At 44.5% G+C, this 27,023-nt stretch overlaps 1 protein-coding gene and 1 long non-coding RNA gene across 3 annotated transcripts in view; one reads left to right on the top strand and one right to left on the bottom strand.

Annotated features, from left to right (window-relative positions):
* The window catches only part of sgsm2 (small G protein signaling modulator 2), a 64,675-nt gene that overhangs the window by 26,181 nt on the left and 11,471 nt on the right, over positions 1-27,023 (bottom strand). For both annotated transcript variants that reach the window (XM_071471681.1, XM_071471682.1), the window contains exons 2-3: positions 26,724-26,799; positions 4,030-4,198 (exon numbers count right to left, since the gene is read on the bottom strand). In XM_071471681.1, coding sequence (XP_071327782.1) covers positions 4,030-4,198; positions 26,724-26,799 — 245 coding nt within the window. The remainder of the gene's footprint in view (positions 1-4,029; positions 4,199-26,723; positions 26,800-27,023) is intronic.
* LOC139614572 (uncharacterized) lies at positions 9,774-12,618 on the top strand. Its single transcript, XR_011687083.1, has 3 exons — positions 9,774-10,538; positions 11,342-11,528; positions 11,801-12,618. It is a non-coding gene; the product is annotated as an uncharacterized lncRNA (long non-coding RNA).

Genomic DNA, 27,023 nt, shown 5'->3' with positions numbered 1-27,023 from the left:
GCATCTGTCTACATGTGTGTGTAATGTGTGTGTAATTATGGACGGTTTGATCAGATGTGTAAATCTCTCCTCCACGCTGTGCTCCGTCACTGGTCTTTACACACTCAAAATATCAACAAATGTCAACATGCAGCTTCCTGAACTGATTACACAACTGATATTCATTAGGCCCCTGGATTTGCATGTTGTGAGTCTGAGTTGTCGTACAGGTTGAAGATGTGTTACATCTGTTCACAGGGAACCGCTGACATTTCCAAACATTTTCACAGCCATGATGAACAGTTAATTCAAGAAGAGGCTGTGTGTGTGTGTGTTTGTGTGTTGGACAGGTTATGAAGACACCTGGGTAAAGACCCTGTCCCCTGCCATTCAGGAGAAAGACAACCTGACTGAAAGAGACACAATCTACAAACATTGCAGGTGAACCAGAGCTCGGTCTTCAGACGGTGGCGAGCAGAGGAACCGAGCGGCGAACCACAGCTCCCTGCCTCAGAGTTCCTGAGCTGAAGCTCAGAGAGGCGGGAACTTCGGTCTGAAGAGTCGTAGCTTTTATTTACTGACAAACACACTGCTACGTTCACAGCTACACTGCTAACTAACGAACTAACTCTCTGCTCTCACACAGAGACGATAAATCAGTGTCATTAACTCGTTCTCTTGCTGCTGCCTCTTAACTCTGAATTCACAGGTTGAGTTTCCACACGTCTGCACATGATGCTGGAACATCATAACTGATCTCAGTGCAGCAGAAGCTGAGTCACAGGCTGCTTTTGACTGTTTGATTATATGTTTTTGATTTAAAACAAAAAAACGTCTGTTTCACGTCTGAGCATGGAGACGTCATTTATCTCTGAGCTCCGTTGATAAAATAAAGAGTTAGAGAAGGAAAAGTTATAAAGGAATACATCATGGGGGGGGCAAAAAACACACACACACACACAGTCCAGACCTGCTGAAACTCTTTATCCCTCTGTTAATGTTGTTCACATTCTCTCTCTCTTTCTCTCTCTCTCTCCCTGTCGCGCTCTGTCTCTTTGTTTCCCATCATGCTCTCTGCCTCTTTCACAGCCAGTGGCACAAAACATGTTGCCATGGCAACCAGGGTAAATGAGAGATGGAGCCCTGAGGTGAGACGACAGGGAGAGGGGGTGGGGGGGTGAAGGGGGGGGTGGCATGCCTGTGTGAGTGTGTGTGTGTGTGTGTGTGAGAGAGTGTGTGTTTGAGTGTGTGTGTGTGTGTGTTTGCATCCTGGTGGAGGGTGTGACTTGTGTGAACCACATCCACACACAACAACAGGCTGTAACGTTGTGAGTCTGGGGAAATAAAGGCCAATGAGATGTGACAGATGAACGAGTGACGGCGGCTGAAGACGGAGCGCAGAGCGAACTGATTTACATCACGCAACGCAGCCGCTGTAACGACGTCTCCACACATTCTGTCTGTGTTTTATTGTTTGTGCATCATTTATGCAGACGTGTGTGTAGAGGTGTGTGTAAGTGTGTGTCCTCGTTGCTCTAAGCTTCCTCTCCTTCATTTCTAAACCTCTGTGCACAGCCGTGGACAGACATGTGGCAGCCAGTGGCTCCGGCTAATGGACAATTAATGGGCCTGCAAACAGCTCTGCAGATAAAGCAGTTTATCATACTCTGTGCACACACACACACAAATACATATGCATAGAGCTGAGGCTTATCACAGTGTGTACACAGATTGCTCAGCTTCAGTAAACACTCAGCTGACCAGAGACTGTCTGTTGGTGACGGAGTGTTTCACATGGAGATAATGACCTGAGAACAAAGAGAGTTTAACCTGAAACTTTGTCCAAACTTCTCTGTAACAAATCCGAGAGAGCAGGTGAAATATATTTCTGACTGGTGCTGAATGAATAAAACACCAGAGCACCTCCACTAAAAGCAAACAAATGAAATAAAAACACAGCCTCAAGCAGCAGTTTGCAGGTTTATAGCAGCAACAAGCTGAGCAGAGTCACTTCAGGTGGTTCGGCCGATCCACATGAAGTCAGACGTCCTGAACTCCATCAGCCTTCGGGAGGCAGAACTAAACCAGGCTCCAGGTCCAGGAGGGAAACCCAGCAGGCACCAGACATGAAGGTAACGTCAGAAAGACGCTGGACGCCAACGACACTAACGTCAGACACACGTTAAACATTGGTTGTTAAAAACCCAACGCTGGTGAACTGACTCTGACGTTTAGCAGACGTTTGCTCACGACTAGAACGTCAGTATTTTATACAACAAAACTGCAAACCAACAAAATACCAACATCAGCTGTCGTCAGTGTTTTACTCCAAATGAATGTTGGTCACCTGACGTCGCCACACATCAGCAGTGTGCAGCAGTTTCCTCCTGCTCATGGTGGAACTGTTGGGTTCGCTCTATGATATTTTCAGGTCAGCCCGCCTGTGACCCTGTATGGATAAGCAGTATAGGAAAAGGATGAATGGATTTAAAGCAAGTCTCTAGGACAGCCTTCTTCCACCTGCGCAATATTGCAAAAATCAGACCCATTCTGTGTCTAAAGGAAGCTGAAAAACTAGTTCATGCATTTGTTACCTCAAGACTGGACTACTGTAACTCTTTATTGTCAGGATGTCCCAAAAATTCAGTAAAAAGCCTCCAACTGATCCAGAATGCGGCAGCACGAGTACTGACAGGATCTAGGAAACGAGATCACATCTCTCCTGTGTTGCTTCTCTGCATTGGCTCCCTGTAAAATCCAGGATAGAATTTAAAATCCTCCTCCTCACCTACAAAGCCATTAATGGTCTTAAGGAGCTTATAGTTCCCTATTTTCCCAATAGGACACTTCGCTCTCTAAATGCAGGTATACTTGTGGTTCCCAGAGTTTGTAAGAGTAGAATGGGGTGCAGAGCCTTCAGCTATCAGGCTCCTCTCCTGTGGAACCAGCTCCCAGTGTGGGTTCGGGAGGCAGACCCCCTCTCTACCTTTAAGATCAGGCTTAAAACTGTCTTGTTTAGTAAAGCTTATAGTTAGGGCTGGCTCAGGTATGTCCTGACCCATCCCTTAGTTATGCTGCTATAGAGCTAGACTGCTGGGGGATTCCCATCATTCACTGGGCGCTCTCTCTCTATTTCTGTCTCTCTCCCCCTCTCTCTCTCGATGACCTCATGGCATTAACTTTGTTTCCTTTTCTCTCCCGTAGTTTGTGCTTCTCCTCTCTCTCCCTCTCTCTGTCCTCATTCTGCAGGTATCTCTGCCTCGGGAGCAGCAGGATCCAGATCCACCACTACTCATCTTTACTATTAACCACTGTTACCTGTCATTATTATTGATAACACCATTACCGACACAGCTGTTCCTGGTCTCTCTCTCTCTCTCTCTTCTCTCCCCTCTCCTCCCCCTCCCCCTCTTTCTATCTTCTCCTAAACCCAACCGGTCGAGGCAGACGGCCGCCCACCCCAAGCCCGGTTCTGTTGGAGGTTTCTTCCTGTTAAAAGGGAGTTTTTCCTCCCCCCTGTCGCCAAGCGCTTGCTCTTTGTGGGAACTGTTGGGTTTATTCTGTAACAAAGTGAGGTCTTGACCTGACCCTGTAAAGTGCCTTGAGATAATGTATATTATGATTTGGCGCTATACAAATAAAATTGAATTGAATTGAATTGAATTTAATATAATGAATGATCTAATTTTGTGCTTTTTAAATGCCAGGAAAAGGCCTAAACTAACCTGTCTCTGAGGTCTTACTGACTGGACCACAGGTGTCCCTGTTACTGTGCCCCCCCCCCTCGTGTGAGGACGGTCATTGTGGCTGACTGGTTGATGTTTTGGTGCATAATTAAAGCTGCACTGAGTCTCATTATCAGAGAGGCTGTAATGGAGGAGACTGTCTCTTCCTCTCTAATTAAGCCGACAGAGTCACTCAGTTAAAGTAAATGAAAGTGTGATTGTCAGGTACGGTCCCTGGTGGTCTCCCTCCCTCACTAGAGGTGAAATGGGTTCGTTTGATATGACGTCAGTCCAGTAGAAACAACTGTGGCGGGGCGGGACCCACCTGGTGAGATCGGCCTGCTGCTGGAGCTGCTCTTGGACTTTACGGCAAACCTCGCTGGCCGTGTCGTAGACTTTGCCGACTTTGGTGAAGAGGGCGGCGATCTTGTCGCTGCGAAGAAATCCAGCTGCCCGTCTCTTGAGGAGGTGACTCAGGCAGGCCTCGATCGCAGCTGGAGAGAGAGGAGCAGCGTTAATACTGACCGGAGCAGAGGAGCAGAGAGATGGAGCCGAGTGAAACATCCAACATGACGGAGGCAGACAGATTATCAGCAAACTGAAAGATGGAGGAAAATAAAATGTTTCATTTACCAACAGAGAAACAGTGTCAGCCCTCTGGAGGCTGCAGTTCTCTTCACACAGGACTCTGCTTCTCAAAGTCTCATGGAGCTGAAAGAGTCATTTGTCTGGAGGAAAAGGTTCATCTCATGTGTTTGAAGATGCTGTTTTCAAAGATGCTGGCCAATAAAAAATAATGTGATGCTGCTGATGTGCCAGTGATGATGCTGTGAGGCCACCAGTGAGTGGACAGGCACCGGCTGTTACATATGAAGTTTAGAGAACCTGTAAACTGTGTGTGTGCGAGTCATTAGTTGACTTGTTTTAGTGTCTGCACAGAAACACACAACATTCACTTTCACTCTCAGAGACTGACTCTTCATAATAATAACGTCACTCACACCTCTCTGTAGGTTCGCTCTGCTCCTTTATCAAAGATCTAAATCTCCTGATGGTAACTGACCCACTGAGCTTCTGCAGGAGCGTCCACAGACCTGTACAGTGACAGAGGCTTGAGAGGGGAGGGGCACGTCTTCTGATGACGGTCTGCAGGTGTCTGATAAATTTCATGGAAATTTTAGATTTGGACTTAAAAGTCAAACATTGTCTGTGAGTTTTCGTTGCACAAAAGACAGATGCATGATGAAAATACAAGCTTGTATATATATATATATATATATATATATATATATATATATATATATATATATATATATATATATATATATATATATATATATATAAATACACATCACACATTTACATTTACTCATTTGGCAGATGCTTTTATCCACTCAGAGCTCCATCTTACACCTGGTGAAGAGCACAAGTGTCAGAACCGGACTCACTGGTCAGTAACAATATGTGATCAACTCACCACATGTAGAATCAAACTCTGTGAGAAACACTGGACCATTATAATAACCATCCACCAGGCGCGTCTGTCTTTTAAAGGGAGTGGGAGACGGCATCTGATTGGTTTGTTGCATGTTACACCCAAAACGCTGGATCGTAACTTGCAAGACATTCAGGTCTGTCAGTGTTTAGTGTGACAACCACAATGAGTCTCAAGTGAAGTCTGGTCTTCAGGCTGTCAGTTCAGTGAAGCTGCATGTCGTCATCTTCACAGCTCAAATCCAAGCCTCTAGCCTGCAGCTCGGTCATGTAGCTGCACAGAAACTGGGAGACAGCACAAATGCACCGTTGTGCACTAACAGGACGGCGGTATATGAGAACCCCCCCCCCCCCAGAGAGAAAGGCAGTGACTCGTGCAGAAAATGAGGGAGACACGGAGGCAAACTGTAGCTGTGATCCATCCATTAGCTGCCTCCCTCCCTCTGTAATTGCTGCATTAATGTTTGGCCATAATGAGCTTTTTAGGGCTCATGGTGAAAGCAACACTGCACCATGATCCCTGAGTCACACAGGATTCAGCTCATCTGCATCATGCTGTATGTTTTCAGACGGTTTCAATGATCTAACTGCTTTAATAGGTTTTAATAATGTTGTGGCTTAAAGGATTTCTGCCGCTGAAACAGGACTGTGTCCATGGAAATGTGTCTCTATGAAGACCCACGGCCACAGCAGTGCGTACTTCACCTCAGCTCTGAGCCTCTGCGGTCGTCTGCCCGTGCTTTTCCTCTGTGAGGTGAATCTAGTGGATAATATTACACTGGAATATAATGACCAACAACATCATTCTCCGTGTTGCTGGGAAAAAACGGTGCTTTATGGGTGTAATAGTCTTTTTATTGCTGATGCTGGAGCCTCAGAAGAAGAAGTGCTGAGAGGCTCAGAGGTTTCAGTGTTTCCACTGCTGCTGAAGTATTGTTGGTCCCTATAATGGTGCAACGTCCCCCTTTATCCCGTTAGAAGGGGATCGTCGGGGTCAGCAGCTGTAGCATGTGATATGACTGTAATAGTCGTTTCTCCTGCTGTCCCACAGGAGAGGTCGCACCCTGCTCCTCACTCTGCTGCTTCCCTCTCGACCCGCCTGCTCATTCATGTGTCTGCGTCTCCGATGAATCATCAAATCTTCTCCATTATCTGTATAATTGCTTTCATATTAGGGCTGAGGAAAAACATGCAGAACTAAATGCTTTAATTTTGACATAGCTGGGACAAGAGCAGAGGAACGGCTCAACCCAGCACTGCAACCGATTCATTTCAGTTCCCAGCCCCGTCTCTTTCCACAGCCTGTCCTCTTAAATGATGATGCAGACTTACAGAAGTGATGTAACCTGTGCTCCCTGACTGTGCTGTATCTCAAACCAAATGGTTCATTGAAATTCATGGGAATGCTTCAGCAGGATTTGTCCTTGTGAAATGGTCATCAGATGATTGGACAGGTTCATAAACCTCCTTGTTGGATGAAGGAGGTGTTTGACCATCAGACATTTGCTCCAGCTGTGTGAAGATGAGAAAGAACTGAACTTCTCTCTCTTGCTCTATTTTTTCAGTTGTTACTATTTTTTTCATGTGAACAACCAAGTTCAACTCGTTGTGTCCACTTCAGGGGCTCAAAGGTTCAAAGGCTGCATCTGAAGGCTGCTTCAAATGCATCCTTCTTTTCCTGGGCAACGAAGGCTCCAATAGGTGGATCCTTTGTGACTCAACCTATCCCACGATTCAATGCACGCCGATGATGAAAGCAAACATCACTGACAGAGTCTGAGGATCACACTGTTAAATGTGTTTCAGCTCAGTTCAACAGTAACAATACAACTGTCAAAACCACGGACCTGAAGTTACCTGTTGTCAAGGTTACTACATGATGCAACAATAAGGGCGGGAACAGCTGGTGATGCTACGAAGGGCCACATCGTCTTAGATCCTCCAAAGGACGCAGCCCCTGAATTGGGACACAGCTTAGAGCATCTTCCAGGAGAGAATGCCCCCCCACTCCGAGAGACCATCAACCAGCATTTACTGGTTTAAAATCTATTTGTAAGTTTCACTGATGCTACATAGCCAATGTTAGCGTTAACAGCTGTTTAAAGTCTAGAAGAAACAATGTGAGTTCAGCATCAAACTTCATTCCTTTACTCACCAACGTTAACTCTCATTTCTCTATTTCTAACACTTCTTTTCTTCTACTAAAGTTAGCATGCTAACCAGCTAACAGCTGGCTCATCTCCTCACTTTCCGATACCGAGTCACTGTTGTGTCCTGAAGACGGACAACAGTCATATAGTTATGGGACTGTCATGAGCCAGCTATCATCAGCTGTCTGACTGGAAATAACCTGTTTGTGCACTTTGTAAAACTTGAACTACAATCCAGACATTTCGCACAACATCTGGAACAAAAATCTGAATCAGTCAGTTCCATCTGAGGCCATTCTCTCGTCTTTCCTGTAAAGTACAAGATACAAGTCAACATTTCTTCCTTTTAAAGGAAGAAGCCAAAAAGTTTGGAAACTACTGAAAATCCAGTGATACTGAGACCAACTGCTCTCAGTTAACTAATCAATTCAAATGATTCATATAAACTATATTTAGTGACACACACTTGTCTCCCCAGTAAAATTAATTTCAAATGATCTTCTGTGTTTTGTATTTATTTGTGTATTTGACAGGATTGTGCGAACAAAGAAGATGAAAGTGTCCTGGAGGTGGAGGCAGCGTCTCCACTGAGTTGGTCAGCAGATCTAATGAAGACAGAGCTCATTAGGCAGCATCACTTGTCTCACTCTGCTCTCTCTCAGGTTTCTAGTGCGTCTGCTGCTGTCACTGTCTCAGCTCTGCTCTCAGCCCGCTGTCTGCCACAGAGTCACTGCTTCTGATGCTTCACTGCAGACGGCCTGCATGTGTCAGCCACGACAACACTGATCTGACTGACCACCTCCAAATCCCTCTCAAATCTTTTCTGTTAGTATCTGGTCCAATGGAAAAATGGCTTCACTTACTGTAGCTACATGCAGGGAGACTCTGACCAGACCAGGACCAGAGCAGCTGAATCTGACCTCAGTCCACATGCTGTGATTTTATTTATTAGTGGACTCACCATCCAACCTTGCAGGATTTGGTTTTAACCTAAAATCTGTTGTATTTTTAATCAGTCGCTCAGAGAGCGGAGATGTAAAACTACACTGAGATGGTTTTTAGTTCTTAAAACCACAAATATATCTTCTGATGGAGATCAACACTTCACATAAAACACTATTATATTTCTTAACCTCAACCTGCCAAACCACAAACAATAAAAACAACAGCAAATATTCAAAATGGATTTAATCTTCTCTCCATGCTCATATTTAGTCCTGGCAATAAATCTTTGGTTATGTAATATTCATATATAGATCCTTCACATGCTTTTTTCCAACTCAGTGTCTGATATAAATATACTCTGGACTATTTCTATCCATTTCCATGGGTCTATACCTGTCTCACTGTATGAGTCATACTGCTGCTCCTCAACCAGGTGCAGACAGAAAAAGACAGCGGGGGAGACGAGGCAGAGACAGGGAGGAGATTGCAAAGCAGAAACAAACATGGAGGAGAGATGAGAAGATGGGGACCATCTCCTGGAGCTGCGCAACTCCGACAAGGAAATCACAAAATATTACCGCCCAACAGGTGACAAACCTACAGACGCTCTGAAAGGTGAAAGCCCTGAGAGAGCAGTGATGTTTCACAGATGGAAGAGACAAAAAACTAAACAATAAAAATAAATAAACAAAAAAACCAAAATTCGATCTATGAAAACAACCTACAAGAAGCAAGTTAAAAGAAAATTTCAAACATTTTTTGAAAAAAATACAAATAAAATAAAGTAAAAATAAGAATAAATAACTCAAAACATAATCTTATTCATAACTTATTATTATTTTAAAAAATATTCTGGCAAAAGAAAAAAATAAATCTCTGGCTTTTCAGGGCTTCCATACAAACATAGATCTGAGGAGAACCAAGAATCACTGTGAGCAACACCTGTCACTTTACAATTAGTCACCTGATCCATTGTGAGGGAAAAATACTGATGAGTGCAGCTCTAAACTGCAAAACACTGATGAGAAAATGTAAGTTTTCAGGTCTGCACTGACCATAAAGACCATAAATATAAAACAATTAACAAATTAACAAATATGGAGGCACAAACAATCATGAATCCAGCCCAAAACAAACTCAGCTAAAATGAAAGATGCTCTGTGTCTGAGAGAAATGAGCCACAGACAGCTCATATTTAGCCGCCCTGCTGTGAGGCTGTAGAGCCCAGCAGATGGATAATACAGGCGGAGGACAGAGCACATGGTCGCTCTCCTCCATCACTGATCACACCTGGGGCCATAAATTCATTTAGGCAAACAAGCAAAATTTGGGAATTTCATGATGGAGCTTGAGTTGCCCGAGTCATAAAATCTGTCAATGAATCTTTTTAATAGCAGCTTTAAAGGAGGACGGCTTCCAGAAGCCAGTGGCTGCTATGATGACGACAGAAAAGCTTCTGGTGGGAAGTCAGTGTGATTTATTTAAAAGGACATGAACAGCGAGCCAAGGCGGAGTTTAGAAATCTCTGATCTGCTCCTGCAACACAAAGACAACAGGAGTGTTGACAGTGTTGGTCAGACAGCCACTCCAGTATCTGCTTCTGTGTGTGTGTGTGTGTGTGTGTGTGTGTGTGTGTGTGTGTGCTGGTAAACTTGAGAAAAGGATCAGTCCTCTGAATCGGCTCAGGTAGACTTAGTGTTTCTGCCTCTCATGCCTTTTTCTGCTCTCTTGCGTGGGATGGGAGGATGTTGGAAAGGGGGGGAGGGGGGCAGAGATGGTCAAGGGGTCAGACAGGTTGGCATGGCGACCGCTCTGCATCTGCTTTCGGTTGCCAATGGAAATGAACGGTTGCAACAGCGGCTGTGTGCAGAGCTGGAGCCGTAGCAGGACGGATTTTGCCTTCGTCTCTGCACCGTGCTCGGCTGCAACCTCCACTGTTTGAGAGGTAACTGCCATGAAAGCTTTTCAAAGCCAGAGGAGCAGCGTCTGGTATGACTAAGACTGCAGTCCTCTAGTTGCAGGATACAGCGGATACAGGAGGGATCGGTGGGTTCAGGGCAGGGCTTAGCAAAAATGTAATTATAAGTGAGGTGAGTCAGAGTGGAAATAAAGGTGCAGGAAACACAGGGAAGGAAAGGAGTCCAGTAGGATGTAAAATGGAGGAAAAGAGAAGGAGACAAGTGCACAGAGTGGGCGTGCAGAGATTCCTGAGCTGATCCCCGGGATAAAGGCTTGATTTACCAAGGTTAGTTCTGCTGTGTTCACTGGGCTCAATACAAACACATAGACTCTCATTCACTCGTTCACTTTCCATAAATCTGTAACACATTCTTCTGCTTTTAATGGACGTCCTCTGTTCAGCTCATCTTCAGGCCTTTAATCTCTCACTCACACACACACACACACACACACACACACACTATAATGTGCCTCGTGATTCACACCTCATCTTTACACCTCTTCCTCCACTCTCTCACGCTTCCTCTGTTCACCTCGTGACTTCCAGTGTCTCCTCTCTCTGTCTGTGTTCTTCTCGTTTTCTCACAGTGCTTCAATATTATTGGAAAACATAAAGAAACATAAAGAAGTTTGTTGACATTGTTAGTAAAATGTTATTCTGGTAATATTCTGGTGAACACGTGCTCTCGGTTATTTGTCTGCTTGAGGACATTAAAGGTGTAAAATACTGCTCAGGTAGACAGGGAGGCAAAGGTAGAGCAGGCTGAGCTTCTGTCTCAGCGGCTTTGACATTTACCTCATTATTTGAAACTCTGGCTGTGGTTGATATTAACATCTGACACTGTAACATTATGTATATTAACACTATATATATGACAGAAAATAAGGGAAAACATTAGACGTCCCCTTCAAAGTAAAATGAGCTGATCAGAGTTCCATAAAGCAGTAAAGAGAGGCCCAACATCCTTATACAGAGCCATTGTCATGGATAATACGAATCTACAGTACCTAATGTGATGACCTATGAATTTATTTCATGAATGTGACAGAGAGTGACGGTAAAAAGGTGCCTCCTCTGTGATCTATCAGCTGCTGAATGACTCTCCACCTCACATCCACCATGAACAGTTTCCGGTGGAGCCACAGCAGCAGCAGGCTGCCGTTCTTCAGAGCCGCCCTTCCCTGAACTGGCATCGTGTCACATTACAGAGGATCAATGCTTTCCCAGTGAGAAGACAGATGTGCTCATTATGTGTGGAGTGCAGCACTAATCACGGTGATTGTCAGAGAGAGTTGGGGCTGATTAAGCATTTGAAGGGAGGCTGCTGTGTCTGTTTGCATGAGTGTTCACACCGGGGAGTACAGTGCAACCAAAACACCCCACAACACATGAATATCAAGTTCCTGCAGAGGACACTTGATATTCAGCTGTAGCTGCTGATCCTCAGCAGATCAGGATATTATTGCTCAGGATGTTACAGTCGTCTAATTTTCACACTGGTTCTCAGAGAAAACATCTATCCATCCTTTTTCTTCCACTTATCCAAGGTTGGGTCACGGTGGCAGCAGGTCAAGCCAAGTATTCCAGAGGTCCCTCTGCCCAGCAACGTTTTCCGTCTCTTCCTGGGGGGTCTCGAGGCGTTCCCAGGTCTGATGAGATATATACTCTCTCCAGTGTGTTCTGGGTTTACCTCCTGCCAGTTGGACGTGCCTGGAGAACCTCCCAGGGAAGGCACCCAGGAGGATCCTAACCAGATGCCCGAACCACCTCAACTGCCTCCTTTTGATGAATGTTGGTATTTGGTTGAATGTAGGTTGTGACGTCAGCAAAATTCAATGTCAGGTCATGTCTAATGCCAACGTTAATTTTCATATTTATTTACTGCATTTTCTTAAAATGTCCTTTGTCTTTTGTCTTTTTTAAGTTGGAATGCATCACTTTGAGGGTCACAACCAATTTTGTTGTATTCTATGCAATGACAATAAAGGCTTTCTGATTCTGATTCTGATTCTGATTCTGATCTGATCTGATGAAGAACACTGACGACAGCTGACGTTGATATTTTGTTAGTTTGAAGTCGTGTTGTTCAGTAACCAAAATCCACCGTCTTCCACACATCATGTCAATATCATCAGGACACAAAAATATTGACATTCTAGTCGAGAGCAAAACCCAACCTCCACTAAACATCAGCTGAACATCACAGTGTCAGTTAGTGAACTTGACGTCAACCCGATTTTCATTTCCAACCAAATTTTAACATCCATCTGATTTTAGAGGGGTCAGAGTCAAAAGCCTTCCTGACGTTGTATTGACGTCTGTTGTCAGGAGGGATTGTTACACTAACACGTTTTGGCTTGTGGCCTTCATCAGGGCCGTCCACTTCAAACGAACAGATACAGGTGGAAACGTAACTCTAACATTAAATCCACTGTGGGACCAAGTAAATTCTACCTGCAATCATGTCATTATAAATCAGCTGATTCTGGTCCCTCTCTGCAGTTTCCTTCGCCTTTATCCTTCATCAGAAGGAGGAAGGATGTGGACAGCAAATGGCCCCAAAAATGGCAACAAATGGAAAAGAGATTGTTGGGTGATGATATTTATGTTACTTACAGAAATACCAACATATTAGTTTGATTGTTGTGGAAAACAGCAACTCTGCTCGTTCTAGCAACAGCTACTGCAGCTTCTGTGGGCATTAGCCGAACGGACCGGTCGGGACAAACATAACAGAATAACCCCACCTTCCAAACACATCAGCTAACACGAACATGATGTCAGGATGTCAAAGAATGACAGGAAAGAATATGGTAATTTAATCTGGTACTTTCTGTGCTTTAGACAAAATTTGTGATATTACCTCGTACTTTAAGTACAAGGTACCACCCAGTTGGTTCTGGAGTCTGGAGCCTCTGACAGCAGCTGCTCTGCAGGGAGCTGAGAGTGAAGCGTGGCAGCTGTTTTCATTATAACTGAGAGGGAAAGTCATTCCCACAGCCCAGTCGATCAGAGATGAACAATCACATCCTCTCTTTTTTTAATTTCAGGTTGTTCTTATTTATTTTTGTGGTTATTGCTTCTGTTTTCACTGTGTCACTAATCATTAGAATTGCTGCATGGCAGTAGTGAGGCTCAGGGAAAACAGTTAAATGACAGTAGAGACGTTGCTTTGCTGGTGAGGAGAAAGCTGCACTGTGTATTCATGCATGCTACACACCACTGCTGATAACTCCCAACAGCCACAAACCTAATTACCTCGCTGGAATATGAGCTGCTAAAAGCATGTTACGCTGCTGCATGCGCTGCCTCTGATAGAGATGTGCAGACCTGCCATGAGTAGCAGCTGATGAAATCTCGATTGTTGAGCATCTGTCAGTCTGTGTGCTGCTCAGTGTCGGTGCAGTCTGTCTCTGTTTGACAGAAGCTTTCAGGAACTGTACCAATCAAGGAGAATCTCTCATGGCCTCACAGGCTGCGGGACCTAGTGTTCTCTAACTCCCACTGAAAAAACACAAATCATGTTTAGGCCCTGTAATCTCATATCTACTGCCTATCTACAACCTGCCGCACTGGGACGAGGCCTGTGTGCAGAGATTTTAATTTGGCTCAACAGTCACAGACATTCAATAATTTTTCACTCCTTACTGGCAGTAAACCTTTCTCATTTCCTCAGTGGAAGAATAAGGGAGTCAGTGTTTTAAAACACTCGTATGATGGAAATGGTTTCGAGTCTTTAATGATTTCCAAGTTGAATATGGTCTGCCTGGATCATCTTTTTTTATGCCTCCGCTCCACTGCCAGCCAGAGCCAGAGGCATTATGTTTTCAGGTTGTCTGTCCGTCCGTCTGTGAGATATCTCAGCATTCACAGGAGTGGGACGGACGCTGAGATACTGCAATAACACTATAACTCACAAATTCATACACTAATTATGACACAAATGTCTCAAATGTCCATTAGGATAAAATGAAGTGATGACATACCCAAATGGTCAAAGGTCAACTCCAGTATGACGTCATAATGCTCTGCAGATGGTTGGTGGAGTCGTACGACCACAAGGCAGTAATTCTAGTTCTACCTGCAGTTAAGATCTGCGATGCAGGGCTACAGTGTCCCACTGGGACAACAACTCCTATAAACCTTTTCAGAGACCCTCAGCCGCAGTAGGACCCACACAAGGTGGTTCATAAACTCCACAAAATTATTTCTGAACCTCACAGGCACCGGTAGAAGCTGCATGGTGTAGGGACGTATCTGATGTAAATGATGAAGACATTTGCTGGAAGACCGTGTGAGAGAACTTCTACAAATACTGATCATCAACTAATACGTGTTTGCAGAGAAGACGTACCGCTGTCTGCTCCCACACATGACCTCCGTCCGCTCCACGGCCTGGGGTCATCCCATGCATATGTGTGGGGAATGTCCCAAAGTGGTCAGATTCTGGGGGCAGACATCTCTCAGTCTACGTGAGTCACTCTGACGTAAGGATCCCACCTTCACTAACTTTGCTCCTACTCAGAGATGACTGCTCTTTAGACGTGTTTCTGCAGCAGAAACCGTTCTACAGGCTGGTCTCTCTGCAGCCAGTGTTGGCCGTAAGATGGCAGCCCCCACACTCCCTGGCTTGGCGACAGTGGGCCAACTCTTGGCTCGATATTGTCCTGATGGAGGGACTGTGGCCTGAATACATGCAGCCAGCCTTAAGACTCTCTGGGCATGAGATGCAGCTTGTGATCTGGTTGAAGAGAGAGTGCAGCCGGATCAAGTTCAGTTTTTGTTGGTTTTGTTTTTGTGAGGGGAGAGGTTCTCGCCATCGGGAGGGTAACACTGCTCTATGGGGGTGGTGGGTTTATAAAACAGAGTGAGAAAATGTATGGTGCACAAAGTGTCTCTGTTTTATTGAACTGTGACTCAACTGCCTGTAATTCATACGATACCATTACTCTCTGTAGTCTGGAAATTGGCTAATGTCACTTTTAAAACTCACATTTACACGCAGTGACTTCGAGCTCTAACTGTTTTTTAAAAATCCTTTCTCACGAGGTGTTTCCGTTACTCCGTCCACCCATGGTGGAAGGTACAGAGTCCATGTTGTTTGCGTGGGAGTGATAGAGGTTGCAACCGGCTGCCAGCAGTGAGGACGAACAGAGTAGGGAGGGGAGGAGGGATTAAAATAGTCCGGGAGAGGTGAGCATGGGTATTGGTTCTCACAACCCCTCCTTCTCTCTGAGGCTTCCTCCCTGAAGTCTGCTGCATCTCACCAGGGGGTCAGGAGTGTTTATCTGCTGAGGATAACATACAGCTTCATGCCTTTCTCCTGCAGAATGAAGTGTTCTGCTCAAATCTGTCGCCTGAGCTGTGTTTCAGGAAACGCTGGTGCTTTGCTGGGCAGAGAGCGTGACTGAGCGGTGACCAGATGAGGAGGACAGAGCACGCTGATCTGAACACCTGGTCACTCCATTAAAATCACCTCTGATGTTCGTCATCGCCCCCCAGACAACCGTACAGGTGGTTTTGTCTCTAACCTCTGATATGATGCACAGGAAATAGCACCTGCATGGCGACAGGTGTACCGGACCTTTGTTGTCATAGTTACAATAACAAACACACGTTAAGGTTGTGGCACAGTCACACTTTAGTTTAAGTTTAAGGTCAAAAACTGCTTCAGTCAGTGTCTCTTTTAACTGGTGCAAAAGTCTTTTGATGCCTCCAACAGGTGAGTTCCCCTGAGAGCTGTGGCCATGTGAGGCGGGGCTGTGCGAGGTGCGTTTACCTGCATTCAGATCGCTCTCACTTCAGAGAAGCTGCAGGATCAGAGGCTGAGTGATGAGCTGCCGTGGAAGGATTCATCAGAAAAAAACTAAAATCATTTCAAGTGGACGCTTCATCAAACAGCCCGGTTTATAAAGCAGCGAACTTCCATATTCCTACACATTCACACACACTACACCACCACCAAGAGGAAACCTTTATGACAGATACAGAAGAACTTTTACAAATGGAGAATGAACAAGCTGAAACACAGAGAAGGGAAATCCTAACCCAAGACAGAGCCTGAGCTACTGGACCTGATGGTGTGGGTGTGTGAACTGTAAACCCACAGACACAGACAGCTACTGCTGCCATGAGTGGGACCTGGGGACCAGAGACTTTCAGGATGTTTCAGAATCAGGGGACGCCTCACCTCCAGCCTGCAGCACCAACCACCCAGAGTTCCCTGTCTTACTGGAGGCTGAGTGAACACGTCTCCTCTGCTGACCAATCACTCAGCTTCTAACATAGTGAAGGTCACTCACCTCACACAGCCACATCAGACAACCTGAACTGTCCCTTTAAACACACTCTGCCCTTTAACTTCTGTACTAATCAGGGCCGAAACATTTCAAGGAATCCAAAGAATTTAGCTCAGTTACGTCGAAATGGCTGCAGTAATGTTTGCAATATGAACAGTATAATAATTAATAATAATACAATATTCAGCAGCTAAAGCAGCATCTGCAAGACTGTTTTTAAGATGCATCATCTGTTACTGCAGCAGCAGCTTAGTTAAATATACACAGGTTTCAGTTAGAGGAATAAAACATGAAACCAGCGGCATCGTCCTTGAATCTCAACCTAAAACTAATGCGCTTCCTCATATCAGTCAGAAGCTGAAGTAAGCCTGTGTGTCTGTGTGTCTGTGTGTGTGTGTGTGTGTGACAGTGAGATAAGGCTCTCCTGTACATGACCTGCAGCGCTCATTGATTGATGACCACTGGCACAGGTCGTTTCAGCCCCTGAAGTCCCGTCAGTGGCAGGAGATAAACCTCACAGATGTTTTCTTCCTCACCACTCCTGCTCTTATATATTTGATGAGCGGTTGAAGAGGTTATGGGGGGCCCGACTGAATCAATATTTAATCACTCTGTGTACGGTGCTGACCTAAGACCAGAGAAAGTGCCATGAGGGGGAGGGGGAGATAGTTGTCTGGAGAGGAGTTTCTGTTGTTCCTCCACTGATAAATTATGGGACATGACAAAAAAATCTTGTCTTGTTCTGAATCAGTTGATTGTTTCATATTATTCCACGACAACACATGGACCTGATTAAAACCATGTTAAAGCCCACAGACCAATAAAACGCAGGCAAACACTGTGTTTTGTGTAATAAAGATGAGCTGCAGTCAGCGGTGGCACCAAGTTAATAACAAACAAGTTCAAAATCTAATGGTACCAATGCTAATGTACCATTTTCTTCTGTTCATTTGTTGTTCATTGGTCACTTGTCTGTCTCAGTATATCTTGAGGGTGTTTCCATGAAGAGCGGGAGGTTTGATGGTTCGATCAACCTGATTTACATCATCACCATAGACTGTAAATAAAGATGGACGCAGCCTCTGTGACGAAGAGCGGTTCTGAAGATCAGAGTGAGCTGCTCTGCCCTCGCCATCTTGGCAGTGCCTGACTCCGCCCCTAACTACTACAACCTTCCTTAGAAGGACCAGCTGCCATCTTGGAACAAGAGTGGAACTGTGGACGTTTGTCAGTCTGTAGATGGTAATGAAAGCAAACAGCACAGACACGTTATTGATGATGCTGTAATTTCTGATGCTTTATCTGTGGGAGGTTTTCTGACACAGATTTATCTTAATGAAGCAGACAAGTGTTTGGGCTGCAGATCATAGCCCCTGTGAGTTACACTGAGAACAACTGTCAGTTCTCATCCAGCCGGTCGGAGTTACAGTCTGCTGAGTAATCTCTGTGTTTGGCTTCGTTCACACTGTGATGTTTAGTTTCAGTGAGAACAGAGATCTCACATGCATCAAACAGCAGGTGAGTCCCACCTGCACTGGAGCACGTGGAGCTCCTGACCGTGGGTTTAAACCTGGATAATGACGGCGACAGGGAGGAACAGTCTCCTGCTGTTAGCACAGTTTCACCAGCAGAGGAAACGTCTCCTCGAATGAACGTCACAAAGGACAAGGGCCAAGGACAGGGACAAGAACCACTGAGTGAGTGAGTCCGGGGTCTAAACTTGTCCATTTTCTTGAGCGTTGTACTTTCTGTCACAGGCTACAAACATTCATCTGAGGATGGTGACGTTGCCATGGAGACTGGTTCTAATCAGTGGAATACCTGACACTTCACAACAGTCTCCTGCGACTTCTGATTCCTGTCATTCTCCATTACCCCTGAGGGAGAGAGACACAGAGAAACTGTACAGATGGAAACAGTCAATGAGAAACACGTTGTCATCTCACAGCTTTGATTCAGGTCATCTCAGCTGGATTACTGGTGCCAGGGACGTGTGCCATTAGTTGACTAAAAGATGAAACTTTTCACCCATTGGCTTGTCAATGGCCATTTTGGAGGCTCAGGTTTTCAATTTTGTGCCATCTTGGTTTTCTGAAACCAGAAGAAATCATATTTGGAAGAGAAGGTGGAGCTGAGGAGGAGTGACCTGCTCTGTACTCTGTCCTGATTGTCAGGCAGGTCGCCGTGGTAATGTCTGTCAGTCACACGGAAGCCCCGCCCTAATGCATCATGTTGTATTGTAGAAGACTTGAAACTAGAGACTGAGACATAAACTCATCAGAAAATGTTTACTGAGGTAATAAATCAATGAGAAGCAGAGACATTTTCCCATAGACTTCAATACGATCAGACTCCGTTTCCAACCAGTGGAGTCGCCCCCTGATGGTCAGTAGAGAGATGCAGCTTTAAGGCTCTTCAGGAGTCTACGTCCAGGTTCATCATCAGTCTGTGTTCTACAGTCGGCACCAGATGTATTCGTCGCTTTAACTAATACTTAAAGCTCCACACAGTCTGAAGGGAGATGTCCATGTGTTTGTGATTATAAAGCAGGTCCAGGTTCTATATTAATACTGTGAAAGTATCAAAGCCTCAGTCCACAGAGAAATGCACACAGCCTGTATTCAGAAACTGAGCCTTAAAACCAGCCGTCAGGACTTCTGGAACTTTGTGATGTCACAACAAAGCAGTCACCATGCCCCAAGCCCCACCCACCTGGACCCACCATCCAACCTTGCAGGATTTGGTTTCTCTGAGTGTTTACCTGAAATCTGCTGTATTTTTACTCAGTCACTCAGAAAACAGTCAGCCAATCAGAGGAGAGGCTCAGAGCCTCCCTTCTGATTGGACAGGAGGATGGGAGCCTGCTCAGCTGACAGTTTAATGCAGCGAGTTCTGTTATTCAGTGCTAATCACTGATTAACAGGATATTTTTCATCTCCATGTACAATTTGACGTTTTTGATCCCAACACACATCCAATTAAAATCTATCTGAAAACTGAATGGATGAAGTGCACCCCCTGGCTGTTTTATGCCCCTTCATTATTCCCATTGGTTAAATTAAATACATGTCTCTCTTCTTCGTTATTACTGTCTTCCGCTCTCTCTTTCCCATTTTTCCTTTCTATTTCTGTCTGATCATCTGTCTGCGGCGCACACAGCCCCAGATGTCCATTCAGTGGCAGGTCATTACATGACCGTGAGTTTTCTAATGAGCCCATTAGCTGCTTCAGGCCATCCCTTCCTCTCTACCCACCAATCTTTCCCTTTCTTCTGCTCTACTCCTCCATTATCTCCAGTTAATCCAATCATGTCCTCTTTATAACCTCACTCAAATTTTTTATAAATCGTTTTATGCCTGGTTTATATTCCTCTTCTGTTTCTCTGCAGCTTGGTTTGTCCTCCAGACATGTTTTTAACTCTCTATAAATCCTCTGCCATGATTCATGTTTTGTTTTAGATGGTTTTCCAGATAAAAAGTCAAAAAATAAGAAACTGGTCTGAAGCTCATCTACTCTGACTCCCTGATTGACCTGGATCAGGCCTTGGCCCCGCCCACCACCTGCTGGCTCCAGGTGTCCAGGTGAAAGAGCAGAGAGGATGAAGATGTTAGAGGAGGAAACATCAGAGACTCAGCCTCATGTTGGAGCCTCAGTCAGACCCAGACTCAGATGAGGAGTCTGTTGAGACCAGCCTTCCTGCTGAGAGCGTCTTGCGCTGACGTGGTGTGCGCCCCAACCAATCGGCTACTGGGAGGCCATAAAGAAAAAAAATCATCATGTGTCTTTACTATAGAAAAACATCATGTGGACGTTAACATCTTGTATCTTTCTGGATGTAACTGACAAAAAACTCTATTTTGACTTCCTGTGTCAGGGTCAGTTTATGGTTGGAACGTGGTTTATTCAGCATCTTCCCGCCTTTCCTGAACGTCGAGGCTGAGGCTGGTGGTGATTTAATAACACCAGCCTCAGCCTACTCTAATGCTACGACCTAATGTTAAATTAAATAATACAGTTACCTATTACTCTTTTAATTAGAGACATTACAGTTAATTGGAGACTATGTTTATTTTAAGGGTGAAGCTTATTTATAGAAAATGTGGGTATGAGTGAAAAAATAAAGACTGTTCTGTTTCTATCTGAATATTTCAGTGTATTTTTTTCAGAGTGGTGAGTTTGATATGAAGGAAGCTCTTTGGTATTTTTGTAACTCAATTAACGACACAGACATTGTGTTGATTTAAGGAGCACGCACACAGACACGCACACACACACACACACACACATAAGAGCCAATGCCTTGCAGAAAAGAGAAATCACACATTACACAACTTGACTCCCCCATCCACGAGGCTAATGAGGGAGTGTTATGTGATCGGTCTAAATGTTGTGGAGAAGTTTGGGACTCCTACACACAGACAGTTACACAACAGTTAACTCGGACCACGCAGAGACACTGGCCAACCAACATGCTGCAGGTTCCTATGTATAACTGCAGTAAATACCAGCAAATCACTGCAGCCAACTGCCTCCGGATTCTTAATGGAAGGTGGAAGGACGGCAGCCTGATGAGAGAAGCCTTTATATACTGATATCGTATAATCAACAGTTTTAAAGACCAGATGTGGGAACAACCGCAGGAGGCTCCACAAAGTTTTTTTTAAATGGCACATGATTCTTTTTTTTCTGACACTTGCTGTTGAAATGTGTTTAAAATTGTGTTATCATCCAAAATACATGTGTTTTTACAACAGTTAACATGTTTTCAGACAGAAGACTAAGAAAAAATTGCTTTGTGTTATTTGCTCTGGAAAATAATCACAGAAATGAAATCCAGGGTTCTGTAGCACCTGTACACAAACTGTGTTATATTGTATTATAAAGTGTGATATCTCTCCTGACAGCTGATCTCAGAACAGCTTTCTGTCCCATAAAGGATCTGTTTCTTGTTTGCATTCATCGTGTCATTTACAGACAGCGTTTTTATCTGCAGACTGATGGATTGAGGGAGTGTCTTCATCCATTTATGGCTAATTGTGGGAGTGGAAATGAGGCTCGTGCACATCAATGAGAGAGATTTATAAAACCCAATCACGTGATGGCAGCACAGATTTATGATTCTGACCAACAGAATGTGTCTGAATGTTTCTGGTTTTGTTCACATAGTTTTAGTCATGAATCTACAGTTTTGTTGTTTCCCTCCTTGTTCCTCACGTCTCTGTATCAGATAGATTCACATCACTCTGTGTTTTGTGCAGTTTTTTGTTAAAACTGAATTCTTTTTACATAAAACAAGAACATACATCTATTAAAACAGGAAAGTGAAACTGGTAAAAATGAATGGACCAAGTCTTTACAGCAAACCTCTCTTTTCCTGCTGCACAAGCACAAGTTCACTGTGAATGTTTTGATTAAATAAATTCATCTGTTTCAGTTGATCCCAGAGTTTAATTCTGGCTTCTCACTAATGAGACTTTGGAATTAATGTGGCTTCATTAGCAGACGTAGCAGAATTAACAGGTATTAGGAAGGACACTGAGGAAGAGTGACTCATTCCTGCGCTGACATCATCGCTTATCATTAGCACCTGACCTTTTACCTTTCACCTTCCCCCAGAGTCCCTGAGCTGGAGAGGCTGATGATGAGGCTGCGTTGCAGCGGCGTCACGGTTGGATGAGGCTGCAGGCTCTAATGCAGGACTGTTCACATGCAGTCACATTAACAGGAGGTGGTCAGATGCCTACTGTATGTCCAACTAAAATTCATTATAACATAAGATTAGACAAAACTATAAATCATGGACGGTGATTTAAACCTTGTACATCCAACCTCAGACACACGTACAGGTGTGTTTGAGCAGCACGCTGGCTGGTTAAATGTTGAGATGAGTTTCCAGTTTTATACACTGATGATATCAGTACAGAAAAACTGTGAGTGACAATTTATCTATAGTGAGCAAACGAAATGAAACAGAGACGTAACAGAATGTTTTAGTTTTATCTTCAGTGAAAATTCTTTCACTTTTATTGCAGCAAATTTATGTTGTAAAAAAGCAAAAATGTTGTTGTACTGACCAACATTAAGTAACGGTTTGGCTTCCAAAAAAAACAAAAAAACAAATATGTGTTAAAGTATCATTAGAAATTATAGTAGTAGTAGAAGTACAGAGAAGAAGTAGTGTTTTAATTAGTTCATTTAAAATTTAAACTATACCTCAATGTCATTGCAAATGTTAATTTTTTCATTTAAAAAAACCTAAGTTTTAACCAAGTGAAAAAATGGTGCTTTGGTCTTTATAATAAATAATATTTTTACTTCATGTGAATGAAAATTTTTGTTTCATATGAAATTGAAATTTAAGGTTTCTACAAAATCTGAAATTCATGTGAGCAAACCTGATTTTTTTTTTTTATTTCTCTGAAATTGATCCAAGGTGTTCAACCTTCGACCTCAGTGTTTCATCAGGAATAAAAAAAGTTGTCTGTCTCTTTAAATCTCAGATCAGGTTGAAGATTTTGACACTAGAGAAAATGATGTCACTGTATAAACTGAAAAATAAAAAAAGTCTCTTCATCTTTTAATTCTCTCTCTCTCTCTCTCTCTCTTCGAAGCATGAAGAATTTTTGGATCATTTTCCAGGTCGGCCACTCTGTGTCACATTTCACTGACCCTGGGATTTCTCTGTGCTCAGCTTTAGGAAAACGGGAAAAAAGAGGCGGGTCCTGTCAGATGCGTCGCACTGTTTACGTTCATCATGGCGTCTCACACTCCTGAACATGTTGAAAATGAGATTTGATGATAAAAAGCCTGACCTCGCTCGTCCAAAGTGTAGGAATCCTTCTCAGAAAAGAGAAACACCCGGTGCTGCCGGAGCTCAGAACGACGAGACAGTTTTTATTGTTTAGTCTGAAGGTTGTTCGGTGTCAGAGTCTGGGAGTCGTCCTTCCTTATCATGTGTTTTTTTTTTTTTTTTTGGCCTTTATGTCTTTATTGATAGGGCAGTAGAGATAGACTGGAAATGGGGAGGCAGGGAGAGGGGGAATGACACGCAGAATAGGGCCGCTTGGAGCGGGATTCGAAACGGGGCCGCCTGCAGTGAGGACTACAGCCTCAACACATGGGGCGGGTGCTCTACCCACTGAGCAACAACACCGCGCCCTTATCATGTGTTTTAGACGAGAAGTCAACAAGACTTCCTGGAAAAAGGGCTGTGAGCAGTTTGAGCACGAATCCACATATAAAACCAAACGACGCAGATTTTAACGTAGAACGATGTAGAACATTAACGTTATGCTGTAAGTCGGCGCAGACTCCAGGGTCTGAGCGTCGGGGGATTTGGGGCGGGTCGGTTTGAAAGACAGATGTGAGGGTGGGAAAGCTCACCAGTAACACCAGTAGCACCTGCTGGTGAGAACACTTGGTCAGCCGCCCAGCCCAGCTCGGTAACGCCGTTAGAACCAGAGCAGCCACAGCTGGAGCGGCTGAGGGATCGAACCCCGGTGGGCCACAGCATCAGTCCAAACATCCACAAAGGTTTTACGGACCCCTGAGAGCGTGCCGCGCGTTCACCTGACCGACCCTCACCCAGGACTTTCCCGAGGAAACTCGGCATCATTACATCAAATGTGAGGAAAGATTTCTGTGAAGTGACGAGATGTTGAACGTGTGAACCAGTTTGTGAAGCAGCTGTGTTTGTGTTGCTGCTGCACGGCCTCAGACGAGGCTCCGGCTCTCGATCTACTGATGCTGATGGATAATGAACTCAGCTCTCACAGCAGTCACTCATTTACTGCACTGAACCACGGTGGCCCTCAGGGGTCAATTTACATGGTCCTGTCTGAACATGAGACGGACAGAAGTGACTTTTATAAACTCTGAATTTCAGAATAAAACAAACTCGTTCCACTGATCCTGGCAGCGCTCCACCTACACAGCGTGTGCTGGAATATCCTGACTTTGAAGTGCATCATCCAGGATTAGTAATTAGTAAAAATGAATTAGTAATTAGTGATTAGTAATAACTAATTAACCCCCCACCCTCTGTGGAGCAGCCCAGATCAAACTGTAGAAAGGTCACGAGTTTAAAATTCATCACTGTGGTTTAACAAAGTCAAACTGTCAGAAAATGTTTTCACAACCTTCCTACTTTTTATCATTTCACACAGCAGAGCTCAGGTTTTTACACACAAACAACAATACTGCCTCTAATTAAACAGCTCAGACTGCAACAGTAACGTTATAAACCGAAGGCTCATGACTTCTGTCAGCTGCAGAGGATTTAAACACACACACACCACACACACACCCCACTCACACACACACACACAACACACACAACACACACCCCACACACACACACACACACACACTACACACACAACACACACTACACACACACACAGTTTGTCACACTGCAATCAACATTTGTGAAAACTGTTTCTCAAAATGTACAAAAAGGCTGAATTAGAGAAATCTGTAGTTTCTGGTGGTTTTCATGCAGCTCTGAAGAAGCTTCTACTGTCTGATCTGAGGCAGAGTCGGCTTCTGACCCGAACAGAGGCCGTGACTCACACTTCACTGTGAGCTCAACCATCTGGTCGGGGGGGCACCCCCCCCCATCCACACACACACACACACATGTGGGACTTTTAGTAAAAAAAAAAAAAATCACACCAGCATATGTCATCCCCTGTGTCCCTTTTCACCCTCCATACTGTGTGTGTGTGTCTGTGTGTTCAGTGCAACTCAACCACACACACACACTCTCGTCAAAGTACGTGCACTAAAGTGCTTGCTTCTGTCTCTGACGTGTCCAGACTGTTCTAACATTATGAGAGGATTCCTGCAGGTTCATCTGTGCAGGCCTCCTCCCCTGTTGAGGGATGGTTTCTCTACTTTCACATAGATGGCTTCTTTCACTCCTCTTTCGAACCACCTGTCCTCTCTGTCCAGGATGTGAACCTTGCTGTCCTCAAAGGAGAGGGCTTTCTCCTTAAGATGTAAGTGGACAGCAGAGTCCAAGCCTGAGGAGTTAGCTCTCCTGTGTTGGGCCATGCGTTTATGCAGTGGTTGTTTCGTTTCTCCAATGTAGAGGTCTTTGCATTCCTCATTGCATTGGACTGCATACACCAGGTTGCTTTTTCGGGTGTGTGGTGTTCTGTCCTTGGGGTGTACCAGTCTCTGTCTGAGTGTGTTGCTGGGTTTGAAATACACAGGGATACTGTGTTTGTTGAAGATCCTCCTGAGTTTTTCTGATATCCCAGACACATATGGGATGACTATGTTGTTTCTCTTGTTTGGTTTTTCTTTCTCGACCATATTGCTACTTTTCTTTCTGGAAGCAGAAGCAGTTTTCACAAAGGTCCAGTTGGGGTAACCACAAGTTGTGAGGGCGCCTCTCAGGTGCTTGTGTTCTGCCCTTTGGGCCTGTGAGCTGGCCCTTTCATCCCTTCCCAGGAGATTCAACAATTTAACCTCTAAGAGAAACAACTGTTCACAAGTGGCATGTGACTCCAACGACTGTCGTTATAACACAATAGGGCTCTAATGAAGTGGAAACCAACTCTCCACCAAGACAGTCACTCTAACGACTGTCGTTGGCACATGGAGCACAAAGGGAACCAATGACATCATCAGCCTTGTGAAAGCCCCTCCCTGAGGTTAAATACCTGGGTCTCCACACCAGATAGTTGGACCAGTCCCAGCCTGGTCAGGTGCGAGAAGGAACTGATGAAGCCTCTTGGATGAGAGGTGAAACATCTTCCTAGACAAATAACCAAGTCCAGTTGCTTTCGATTTAAAACTCCTTTGAGACCTGTGTGTTAGTGTTTACATGGCTGAGTACAGATCCACACACACACACGTGTATGAACATGCATCTTGTTCTCCGTGTCCCTTTTACTCCTCTCTCACACACACACACACACACACACACACACACACACACACACACACACAGACATGTCTAAGGCTTAGAAAGCCTTTCTCTGAAATCGGTTTCCATTAGCTCCACTGTGCTTATTAACTTTCCATTGATGCAGCAGAACAGTCAGAGCCACAGTGACGTCAACAAGTGTCCTTGACGGAGAAGCAGCAGCAAGTCACCTGCTGAGGAGTTCAACAAGTGTGTGTGTGTGTGTGTGTGTGTGTGTGTGTGTGTGTGTGTACTTACTGCACAGAGCAATGATGTGGCTGCTGTCTTCGTGGACAAATTTCTTAGTCACTGCTTCCTCCATAATCTGCTTCACCTGCAGACAAAAGACTCAGAGTTTGTCAGTGCGTCTGGAATCTATGTCATCACTGTCACCATAGTTATCTCTTTACGGAGTCCGCCGTTGTTACTACAGTCCAGGTGTTTCTGTATCAGTGTTACAGTCATGTGACCCTGACACAACGATTCCTTTAACTCTAATAATAAATGAATAAATGTTCTCCTTGCTCCTGCTGCTGTGAGGAGACTCTGACATTTCAG

The sequence above is a fragment of the Trachinotus anak genome, unplaced genomic scaffold (assembly GCF_046630095.1).
Source record: "Trachinotus anak isolate AG129_WGS33_773 ecotype Australia unplaced genomic scaffold, CSIRO_AGI_Tana_v1 ptg000034l, whole genome shotgun sequence".
Lineage (NCBI taxonomy): Eukaryota > Metazoa > Chordata > Actinopteri > Carangiformes > Carangidae > Trachinotus > Trachinotus anak.
Note: the sequence above shows the minus strand (reverse complement) of the source record. Positions and strands in the feature narration are given on the sequence as shown.